This window comes from Cupressus sempervirens, chromosome 9 (assembly GCF_028749045.1).
Source record: "Cupressus sempervirens isolate cs-2001-9-10 chromosome 9, ASM2874904v1, whole genome shotgun sequence".
NCBI classification, from domain to species: domain Eukaryota; kingdom Viridiplantae; phylum Streptophyta; class Pinopsida; order Cupressales; family Cupressaceae; genus Cupressus; species Cupressus sempervirens.
Genome location: NC_143126.1, coordinates 522,762,718 through 522,775,750, shown reverse-complemented (window position 1 = coordinate 522,775,750; position 13,033 = coordinate 522,762,718). Strand labels below are relative to the sequence as shown.

The 13,033-nt window shown below is 35.2% G+C and overlaps 1 protein-coding gene across 1 annotated transcript in view; it reads right to left on the bottom strand.

The window, feature by feature from the left end:
• Positions 1–332: 332 nt before the first annotated feature.
• The window catches only part of LOC149539647 (uncharacterized), a 134,995-nt gene continuing 122,294 nt past the window's right edge, over positions 333–13,033 (bottom strand). The window contains exons 6-7 of the mRNA XM_089802602.1: positions 514–600; positions 333–413 (exon numbers count right to left, since the gene is read on the bottom strand). Of these exons, the coding sequence (XP_089658728.1) occupies positions 333–413; positions 514–600 (168 nt within the window). The remainder of the gene's footprint in view (positions 414–513; positions 601–13,033) is intronic.

The following is a 13,033-nucleotide window of genomic DNA, read 5'->3' as shown; positions in this document are numbered from 1 at the left end:
AAAAATTTGACCAAACATTAGTGGAAATTTCGACCAACAATGACAAATCAGAGCTAGCTAAAATTTAATTTTTTCGATGAATGTATAGGTTGAAATTTCGACCAACTATAGGTTGGTCAAAATTTTGATGAGAAAATTTACCACAAATTGCTTGGTCAAAATTTTGACCAACTTGGGTTGAAATTTTGACCAAAATTCATCAAAAATTGAGTTTAAATTTACTAGTGCTCTTCCTCTTATTTAGGCTCCTCTCTAACTAGAGTTGATACAAATAAAGTAGATATGAATTAATAATTATTATATTTTGAAATAAAATATATGTACACACAAAATTAATTATTTTTTAGCACCATCAAATAGTCAGTCTGTACATCCTCCTCAAAGGCTTGTAGACGATCAGGTGTAACAAGGCCCTACAAAAATTCAATCAATATATTCACTTATAAATAAAATTTGAAATTTCAATACTAACTATTATAAATAACAACTAAAACTAAGAAAACTCTTTCATACCTCGATCAATGACTTTGAACTAACCATCATGGCAATAACTCCATGATTGATGGACTGGCGAAGATGAGGAGTCTCAGACGTCAACAACTGTATTTCATATAATACAATTTACATGTAACATGAAACATGAAACAAATATAATCAAATAAATTAAATTAACATGAAACAAATGTACCTTTATGAAGCTCGTATCATGCCTAGGCTCAGAGTCCCTTGTGAATGTCGATGGTCCAGTAGAAAACTAATGCATAATTTTTTGTCAATATTTCATATGATTACTTAACAAATATATGTATTAATTTAAATGATTAAATCAATATATACATCTCAACTTGTCGACAGGACATAAAATGGGGCTAGGGAATTTGTTCTAGGGCCATCAACACTCTTACTCTAAATTTTGAACAATGTCAAGACATGCTAATTAATTAGTGATTCACTATACATATGAAATGTGATCAAATTAGTTTATTATTATTGTAATTTACCTATGTGTCAATTCCAAATGTGTCACTTAAGAACTCATCAGTGACTAGCTAGCCCATCATCCATAGTGTCTCCAAATGACTGCCAAATGTGCATAAGGATCCACATGATGTGCACATGTGACCGTGATGCAAAGAAGGATCCTCCTCAACTAATGGACTTGCACAATAAATGAGGGTCTGTGTCAAAGCATTGATAGTCCCCAGAGTATTGGTATCTACATGTTCCTTCACAACTAAAGGAATAATCACATGCTCACCTTGTGGCTTGACAACAAGTGGCCTAACTAAATTAGGGTCACAACATGCCCCCAACCTCTCAAACAATGACCCCCCACCTCTACCCTGAGATTCTAACATATCAAAATAATTGGGGATCTCCCTAAGGACAAATTCACAATACAATTTCTTTAAGAAATACATTGGAACCTCATGATTATTTTAGGGAGGGGCATCATAGACCATCCACCATCTATCCCAAAATTTATTTCTAATATCATCATTTATGCACCAATGGATGGGGAACCTTTTAGTTGTATGTTTAATAGTGTCTTGTTCTCCAGGCTTTTTAAACAATGCACAAATGCTATCTTTTGCTATGTCCTTTTTTCTTACATCTTTATAGGATAATTTGTTTGCATAATATCTTCTTTTTTCTCCTCTCTTAACATGCCAAATATCCAACTGACCACTAACAAAAGCTACATGGCTCATAATGGACTCAAGGGAGGATGCCAATTGTGCTCTCATAGGATTGGTTTTTCTACAAGCTTTCAACCTACCAATGATTGCTTCTAATTCATTTTTCCCTCTTTTTATTTCATTCATTATATTGTCTTGGGTGCCAGGAGGAGGTCTTTCAATTGGTGGAGGTTGTGGAATTTCTTGCTCTTCTTGTGGAGGGTTTTCATTTTGATTTTTTTGATCAGGCTAGGGATTTGGCGGCTGATTATTTGCATTTTCTGATAAGAAACCAATTACATTCTAAATAAATAAACAAATTTATATCAAAATAGAAAATCCCTATAAAATAATGTAAAAACATACAAAACAATGCAAAAACATATTAAAAAAATGCAAAAACAAGAGTAGAAAACATACTACATGATACTGATCTTGATCTTTGATGATGAGGAGGCATTTTCAGGAGGCAAGTGAGTGAATTGTTCAAGTTTTACAAACTACGTGAACTCTATTGAGGAGAAAGAAGGAAACAAAAAAAAAAAATGGCTGCAAGTTTGCAGCCCATATATAAAAACTTGTAATTTTAAAAAGCACGCATGTGCTTTGGCTTGGGCTGCACAAGCCTAAGGCTTGTGGAGCCCAAGCCCAAGCATGTGCGCACTTTAAGAATTTTAAGAATTTGTTTTTTGTGTCATGTTTTTGGCACCACAACTTGGTGCATCAACCCTAATATAAGGTAGAATAACCAAAATAAATATCGATGCATGATTGAGAGCCATTCCTTTGTAGAAATATGATTCTAGGATCATTGGCTCACATATTTTATGATGTTCTAATGTAGTCAGAATAGAAGAAGGAAAGGCATGGAAAATTTATTAATCATTTCCAACAAATTTCTGTTGTATATTCTTTCTTAGATGTTTGTAATTGATTTCAAAAGATTAAAAAGTAAAACGCATGCAAAAAAGAACTCGAGGGCCCATGATGGTGGTTTTGTACAATTTTCTTGTAGTTTCAAGCAATCTCATTTTCAAATAAAATCAAATTCAAGTTAGACAATTTCATTTTGAAATCACATAAATAAGGTTTCAAACAAATTTATTTTCAAATTAAATAAATGAGGTTTCAAGAAATTTCATTTTGAAATCACAAAAACTTGAAGCAGTACATGTCCTTACCTAAATAGTGTCAATGTTATGTTGGTTTGCACCATTGAGTCAAACATATATATATATAGATAGATAGATAGATAGATAGATAGATATCGATATAGACACAGACATAGACATAGACATAGACATAGACATAGACATAGATACTGATGTAGTGCAAGGTAGGATATATATATATATATATATATATATAGACATAGACATAGACATAGACATAGACATAGATGTAGTGCAAGGTAGGAGAATACCCAAAGGAGATATCCTAGCCCCTAGCTACACAACCACATAGAGGAAACACAACAACAAGAAACAACAATGCAAGATGTAATACCAAATTATAATAATATATTCATAAAATATAACTGATTACATGTAATGTGCTAGGCTATAAGGCCTTCTTGGTTACGACCAAATACAAAGCATGTAATAGTTTTGCAAGATACCTCAAGATCTAATCCAAACACTAGTTAGTCTAGATCCACACTCTAGTAGAAACCCTCAGGGAAGATCTCAACTTGTGCTCGCAAGCCCACCAAGCAATCCCCTTGTTTTCCAAGTCCTAGCTACTAGCTCTTCTCCAAATTCTCTCTTCAAGCTCCTCCTCTTCTCCATGATGGACGGATAATGACTAAAGACTTTCCCACAACCCCTACTTATACAAATCCAAGGCACAAGTCAGCCTAGAACATAAATTAAATACAAATACATAAATTAAATGCCACGAGTCAGCTTGCAACAACAATTAAATGCCCAAAATTGATGTTTGAGTAAAATTATGATATCTCCTAGCTTCGATTGAATTAGAACTCTTGCTTCAAACCATAGGTAGAAATATAGATCCTATTTAATCCCTAAAATTTCCATCCTCTAAATCATTGTGGAAAATTAGTTACACATCTTGCAACAAGCACCAAATTCCTAAGAAAGGCCAAGCTCCATAGACCATGCCAAGCAACCAAAGACCATGCCGAGCTCCAAGACCATGCCGATCTCCAAAGACTAGGCCAAGGTCCATAGACCATGCCAAGAAATAAAAAACTATGTTGAGCTCCAAAGACCATGTTGAGTTCCATAAACTATGCCAAGCAACCAAAGACCATGCTGAGCTCCAAGACCATGGCGAGTCCCATAGACTATGCCGAGCTCCCAAACCATGCCGAGCTCCAAAGACCATGCCGAGTCCCATAAACCATGCCAAGCTTCTAGAGAATTTTGAGCCCTAAAGCATGCCAAGAACCAATCCTTCTTTAACCAAGTACAAGTCCAAGCACCCATCAAAGCAACTTCCAAGCCTCCTCCCATGAACACCAAAGTAGTCACCAAGAAAACCCAAGATGCTCCTGCATAAGACTCCCTAGGTAAATAGAAAACTATGTCGCACACTTTGATGCCCAAAGAAAGATAAAAAACCAACTTCATCTTCACCAAAGGCTTCCACTCTGATAGGGATAAGAAAATCAATTTTCCTATCATCCACATCTGCATCACTCTATCAAATACTAGAATCTCAACCATCCAAATAGTATGCTCGATCCTAGGAACAAACTGAACATAATGCTTCAAAATCAAATCCTAATCCATGGTAGCAACTAGTGAATCCACTAGCAACAATATGTAACTCCTCATCAACATATGCCAAACTCACAACACCAATATTCTCATTGCTCACAACAAGATGCTTTGCAATTTTCATGTCAAACTCAATTGATTGATCATGAAAACCAATGTCCATCCCAACATCAAAAAGTTTAGGAATATCCTTAGCAAAAACCTCTAGCTACTTTGCAAGTTCTATATCAAAATTGACAAATTGATCAACAAAACCAACTTCTTCCCCTTTGACCTTGGTATGCCATCTTTTCTCATGAACAAGTCTCTTAACTCGCCAAACAACTCTCTTCTAGATTGGTATACTCCAGCTCCACAAAAATCTACAAAATTCCTTCCTCACCCCATCCTTAACTCGATCAACCAAGCTAGCTTCACATTGAGCAAACATCTCAGAAAACCTCCTCTCCACCACATCACAGAGATTTGTAATCATCTCAAGGTCTAATCCTCACAGAGCCATATCCCAAGATCTTCGTAAACCCTCTGCAACAAATCCTTCCCACACTCCTTTTGACAACCTTGAATTATTTGCAAGTCAGATTACAACTTGCCACCTCACATGAATAGTTAGGAACCAAATCACAAGTCCAGGACCATAGATCTACAATCCAAAAAAGCTCTCTATGATCATGCCTCAACAAGATCAGTCTTCCATCTTTGCATCCATCGATCCATCCGTAAGCCCTCTGCAATTGCAAGTTAGAACCATGATCTACCACCTCACAACCAAGAGATCTAGGACTCCAGAAAGAATAATACACCACCAAATCAAGATCTACTCAGATCAACATCTCCAACCTAAATCCTAATGCAAACTACCTCAATTTTGGTGATCTGTCTACACGCTCAGGAACAACCTTCACTTTGATACCACCTAATGCAGTGCAAGGTAGGAGAATCCCCAAAGGAGATATCCTAGCCCCTAGTGACACAACCACATAGCATAAACACAACAACAAGAAACAACAATGCAAGATCTGATACCAAATTATAATAATATATTCATAAAATATAATTGATTACATGCAATGTGCCAAGCTGTAAGACCTTCCCAGTTATGGCCAAATACAAAGAAAGTAATAGTTTTGCAAGATCCCTCAAGATTTAATCCAAACACTAGCTAGTCCAAATCCACACTCTGGTAGAAACCCTCAAGGAAGATCTCAACTTGTGCTCGCAAGCCCACCAAGCAATCTCCTTGTTTTCCAAGTCGAAACTAGTTGCTCTTCTCCAAATTCATTCTTCAAGCTCCTCCTTTTCTCCATGATGGATGAATAATGGCTAAATACTTGCCCAAAATCACTAATTATACCAATACAAGCCATAATTCAGCCTGGAACACAAATTAAATACAAATACATAAATTAAATGCCACAAGTCAGCTTGCAACAATAATTAAATGCCCAAAATTGATGTCTGAGTAAAATTGTGATATCTCCTAGCTCTGATTGAAATAGAACTCGTGCTTCAAATCATAGGTAGAATTCTAAGTCCTCTTAAATCTCTAAAATTTTCATCCTCCAAATCATTGTGAAAAATTAGTTACACATCCTATAAAAAATACCAAATTCCTAAGCAAGGCCAAGCTCCATAGACCATGTTGAGCAACCAAAGACCATGCCGAGCTCCAAGACCATGCCGAGCTCCAAAGACCAGGCTGAGATTTATAGATCATGCCAAGAAACCAAAGACCATGCCAACCTCCAAGACCATGCCGAGCTCCAAAGACCATGCTGAGTCCCATAGACTATGCTGAGCAACCAAAGACCATGCCGAGTCCTGTAGACTATGCCGAGCTCCCAGAACATGTCAAGTTCCAAACACCATGCCAAGTCCCATAGACCATGCTGAGCCCCAAAGCATGTTGAGCCCCAGTCCTTCTTTGACCGATTACTAGTCCAAGCACCCACCAAAGCAACTACCAATCCTCCTCCCATGAACTCCAAAGTAGTCACCAAGAAAACCCAAGATGCTCTTGCATCACATATGCATATACATCTACATATATATATACATATACATATACATATACATATACATATACATATTACATATTATAGATGAACCCAAAAAAAAAACTATAAAACTACTGTCTAAAACCTTTCTAATGAGATAATGTGCTATGAGATCTTCATCAGTAGGATAGAACCTAAATTTAGGAGGTAGGTGTGCATCACCCTTATCATGAATGTAACCAAAGTTAATAGTCTCCATTATTGATTTCTCTTCCCAATATTCTCATAGAAACACAAGAAAACAAATGAATTGTTTCAATTATCCTCCACTATATAGGTTAAGGCAGTTGTGTCCAATTTGTCAGATGCCGACTTAGCCTTTACAAAATCTAATATGTGGGTTATGAGAAGATGTTTTATTGAATTCTTATATGGGTGTTAGGAGATATGGAAAAATAGGATGGGATGGGATGTGTGTAGAGGCACAAATCAAAGATGAATATGAATGAATCCTATTGCTAGTCTGAAATGGATTCACTCAGCCTAGTGTGTACATGTGTAAGAAAATAATCACCATAGATAGGATTTCTTGGTATTGGAAGAGTATGTTTATACACCATTATCATTATAGGAGAATGAAAGGAGGTGAGGTTTTGTGTGCGTGTGTGTGTGTGTGTGTGGGGGGGGGGGGTGCACTATTAAAATCTCCTCCTATGACGTATCTCAAAATCCTAAGAGAGAGAATCTATCCATGCATGAATATGTGTGCTATGAGTAATGATAGAAAGTAAGTGAATAAAAAATTAGGTCATAGGAGAATAAAAAGGAGTTTGTGGGGCTATAGCTAAGATCAATAAATAATTATTTGGATTGCCTACTATATGTAAAGAGGAGATAGAAGAGCCCATAGTCAAAAACTAGATCAAATCTATGTACAACAAGGAACTACACTATTCAGTGCTTGGTCATTTATGATAACTTATGACTATTTATATTCTTACCCACCTAGGAAAAATCCCATATATTTCTCATCAAATCCCACCTAGCTTTATAAATGAAAACCCCACAAACTAGAATTAAAAAAAACCACAATCAGGACCAGTGTGTGGATATACTAAATGAATATATGAATTCCATGGGAATTGGCATGTCGTATAGTTGGGCTAGGGGGTTGCGTTTATGATGCAACTTAGTGCTGAAGGAGGTCATCCTAAAAATATTAGTGCCACAAATTGTGATTGTCAAACACGACAAGGGTTGCAAAATTTTGAGGGCATAATTGATGGTATTTTTGCACATGTTTTTGTTGTTCCAAGCAATTTCATTTAAAAATAAAATCAGGTTTCAAGCTAAGAAATTTCATTTGCAAATCACGTAAGCTTGAAGCAATACACATCCTTACCAAGGTAGTGTCACTAGTGGGTTTGTAAAAGCAATACACATCCTTATCTAGGTAGTGTCATTGGTGGGTTTGCAACATTGTGACATGGTACTAACATTTTTGTGCTCAAATGAGAATCCTACCTTTCACGCATGGTCTTTGGTGAAAATGGTTTGGTGTTTGTCTCTCTTTTAATGATAGCCCATTATTGTTGGAATTAAAATGGTTAAAGTAATAAGTAGTCAGACTTCTAATGATGTTAGAGAATTTTTTTTTAAAAAGACACCAATTTCAAAAAATCTACCCCTGTGTTGGGAATTAACATCGTAAATTAGGGCCAAATGTATTAGTTAGCTAAGTTCATCACACAACCACACACACCTCAAAAGAATTGAGCCCAAGAAAAGATATTCTTTCAAACCAATCTTGAAGGTGTTAAATCTTAGTAGTTTAATGCAATCCAAGGGATAAAGAATCATCAACACAAGACAAGATCTAATGATTATGAAGATAGGTAAAAGAATACACATTGTCCTTGAGATCTAAATCAATTTCTTCTATATCTATACAAGATATGCAATATAAAGTAAATAAATTTCTTAGATGAAATGATAAATTTGTTAGAAAGGCCAAGGTTGTCAACCTTTTAATGCCCAATACAACCAATAGTCTTATAGAACCACAAGAGACAATTAAGCGTTGTTTTGAACCCTGTGAGGGATGTTGGCTCACTACCAACAATCCCCCTCCTAGCATCACTCACTGTGGCTTATGAGATTTGAACCTATGTCCAAACTTTGATACCAATTATTAGAAAGGCCAGGGTTGCCATTACACCAAAAGATTGACCTATTAATGCCCAATACAACCTATAGTCTTATAGAACCACAAGATTTGGTTAAGCCATGTCACAAACCCTACGAGGGATGCTATCCCACTACCAACAATTCCCCTCCCAACATTACTTGCCATGGGTTACAAGATTCAAAACTATGACCAAGCTCTGATACCAATTTTTAGAAAGGCCGGGGTTGTCATTGCAACAAAAGATTGACCTGTTAATGCCCAATACAACCAATAGTCTTATAGAACCATAGGAGGTAGTTAATCCATGTCATGAACCCTCTGAGGGATGCTGACCCACCGCCAAAAAAATTGTCAAGGAGATAAAAATATACTTATCATAGAAAATGGAGCCTTGATTTCTATGTGTTGTGCTATTTCCAGAGATGAAGATAGCTAGATGTGGGCTTGAATCATGAGGGAAAAAAAATAGAAATTATTTGGTGATATATCAAGGGTGAACTGGTTAATCAAGGCTGACCTAGTCATTGTTGATGCATCCAAGGGTAGCCAGTCAACCTTGATAAAATGTGTACAATGTTGATTTTGATTTCACAATTATGATAAATGAAGAAAAGGGTACTTTGATCTGTGATTGGTTTTTTCCTTCTGAGATCTTCTAATATCTAAATTTTGGGGTGTTGGGTGGCTATGTAGGGATTTTTCTTATTCAACCCCTAATTTTGGTGATTTACAAATCCATAGATAGTGAATATGTCAAATGCAATGTGTCTAATGCTTATGTAGGAGCTTTGAATTTAAATTACAAGGATCCAAATCCTTAGATAAAAATCTCTAGCATGAAATATTGTACTTGGATATTGATGAAATAAAAATTCATAGATGTAAGGATAACCTAGAAAGCATACTAAGCCCCCAAGGCTAAAGATATCTAAGCCATACTCATGATCCATGTTTTCTACTCCATGATTGAATCTTGAATGCTTGAATGATAGAATGTGACAATGAAGATGAAGAAATCTCTTTCTTCAAAGGATGTTTCCAATCCTCTTTGCTTTCACCTTGCACATGTGCTAAGACAAATTGTGATGTCCGAAATGGTTTGTCCACATGAGAAATATTTGCTTGATCTTACTTGAGTGTGTGTATGCTTGCTTGGTTTTCATATATTCCAAATGAAGCAATTGAGGGAATCTATAAAGGATTTAGATTAAATTTATCTAATAGGCTGGCCGAGCTCAAAAACCTAACTCTAGACCAAATGCTGAAAAGGAACTAGTGACCAAGACCCAAACTATGACCTGCTTAGGGGTGTACTACAACCCTAAATAGTCCATTAGGGGTGTATTGCACTCTTGATTGGTCAAGGGCACAATTATCCCCTAATAATTAGGCCCAAAAACCCCTAGGACTATGTCAGGACTCTAAAATAGGTCACAAAATCCAAAAATCAAGTCAGATTATGAGGAAATCCTATTTTGGTGTAGAAAAAGAGTTATGTTGATTCGAATGGAAGGAAAGGGAAGGAACTAGATAAATATATGCTACCTTGAGTTTTTCATTTAAGAATAGGATTTCCCAAGAGGACTTATTAGGTCCTACCTAGATCCCTTTTAAGAAGAGGATAGGAGAGAGTTATGAATATATCTTAAATGCAAGTTTATAATTAAATTATATTGAATATGTGCTAAAAGGTCATAAATTGAAGTGCTTCCAATTTGAGACAATAAATTTTGGTCCCCACTTTAGTTGGATATGACACTATGTGGATATACAAGCTAAAGTGAGGAAAATTTTTAAAGGAAAAAAGGATAGCAAAGTCCAAAAGCCATGATCCTACAAGAAAGTGTTAGTACCTGCATCTTGAAAAACACATGTTTGTAAAATTTCAAAATCTCCTAGAGCTTATTAAGAATGATATTGTGAGGTTCATAGGTGCCTATATGCCCCCCTATTTTACATTTCTCTTTTCAGAAAGGTGAAACAAGGTGATATAGATGACCCTAGGAAAAAAATGAAGATTGATGAAAAAGGTCTTAAAACTTAGTGAGGAAGTTATCAAAAACATATCTCAACCAAATTCAAAGGTAAGATAACTAAGTCATGATTCAAATGCCTCTGATAGTGAGAAGATTGAAGTTATCTAGCTCAAGTTATGATAAAAAGAGTGAATGCCTATTCTAAATGCATAGAAATGAAACCTTAAATATGTTGAAAAACACTATAAATAGAGGTTCTTACCATTCATTTGTTACCTTCATAGATTTAATAATTTTATGAAGTTTTGAAGATGAAGAAGGAGCTAGTACCAATGTAGATAGAGGTTCTGAGAGTAGTCATTGCAACCAGTGACCCACTACTTGAGGTGAGTGTTGATAGGCCAACACTAGGGAAAATTAATATGAAATATTTAATACTTTAAATGAATTTCATCTTGGTCTATTTGTGTCAATCTAGGGGCATAAGCTTTTGAAAGGATTTTGGGTAATATTCCATCAAGGGGTGCAGGTTGTGAGTTAAGCAATTATGAATGCAACTAGAACACACTAAAACAAACCTACAACAAACCAAAGTAATTCAAGTGATAGGAAGTGTCACTTCTTGGAAACAAAATAAAAAGAAACATCAATCCATAAAAATAATAACAATAATGATTTATGGTAGAAATAATAGTAACATAAATAGTTATAGAAATATTTCATTAAACTCAAAATTAACTAGTCTAAAATCACTAAATAGATAAAAACATTAATATCTAATTTAACAAATAGAAAAGAATGAAATCAAAATCTTAAATAATAGGTTAAACAAACACACCAAGTGAAAATATCATCATTCTTTTCCAAAGAGTGAGCCTTTACTCCCTGACTTGAATGGTTTGATAAAGAACAGACAAAGCCTATAGTGTTTCGATCATGAGAATATGATGTTTTTATTTATTGCATAATAATGCAATTTAGATCTGCATACAGTAGTTTCCTTTATGGAAATGTATATATCCCCAATACTATGTCTCATGCCACTTATATATATACAACCTTACATTCAAAATTATTGGTAAATGGTTGATGTCAGACCAACTATGTTTCCACAGGGGCAAGAGAATTGCAAATGTTTGATGCCTTTGTAATCATTGATTTCCTTGACGTGGCATTCTTTATTCTAGTAGCTTAAGAAGTAAAGGACACCTTCGGTGATAGCAAATATGTTAGCACATAACTTTCCACGATGTCCTCTCCACACATAAATATATTATGGATAATATTGGCACCACATATTAGTAAAACAAATGTATATCTATGCTAACAAGAAATGATATCCGGTCAACATGTTTTCTAAAATGAGTGCCACCGTGGATACTTGAATGTTTCATAATTTAAAATAGTTTTAGAAGAACATATGAAAATGGTTGTCACTTATTTTCTTTTTCTAGAAATTGTGTCTTTTACCAAAAACTAAAACTTCATTTTGTCTCCTTCCATAATATTATAATATTCACCAATTAATATAGGAAGATGCATAGTAAGTGACAAGAAGAACTACAACTCATAATAAATATGTTAGATAAATACAATCATATCTATTTATTCACATACATTATCTAATAACTAGATTAAATATTACTCATATATATTAGATTATATGCTTCGTAAAAGGGGAAAATAGAATATTAAAATGGACATGGAAATGAGTATATCTTTTATGAAGGCTAAAATGTGGTATAATATAAAACATAAATATCTCCCATCAAGTACTAGTGTAGGGTGATTTTGGCTTGACATGTACATTTTTATCTTTTTATGATGTAATTTTTATCTTTAGAGGAGAGTCTAATTTTCAAGATGGGAAAATGTTGACTCTGATTAGCTAGGTCAACCTTAATGATCAAAGTCAACCCTAATCAAGGGGAGGTCAACCTTGATTAGGGGAGGTTGACCCTAATAAGGAGGAAATTGGCCTTGATCGAGAAGATGTAAACCCTATCCAAAATGATCAGTTTGGCTCAGTATGTGGTACTAATGTCTAATATGATGTGATTTTGTAGGTTCCAGTGTCTCTATGGGAGCATTGGATGTCACAACTGATGTACTTCATTTAGGATAATATGAAAAATGTGATTGGAGAGGACAATCAACTGCTTAAAGATGTGGGCCTATTTTGGGTAGGCCAAATTCTATAATTGAGACTCCGTTGAGGCATGATTCTAGCACTAATAGAGTGGTAGAATGAGGACACATACATACATTCCATCTTCCCACCTAAGAGATCACTGCTACCTTAGAGGATGTATATTGGGTACTATGCCTTCCTATTAGAGGGCTTCTAGTGAGGTGTCATGTTGGTAGAGATGCAGATCAAATATTTTCAAATGAGGAGTATTGTAGATGACATATAGCATCGATTAGATCTAGAGTAGACTAGATGGAT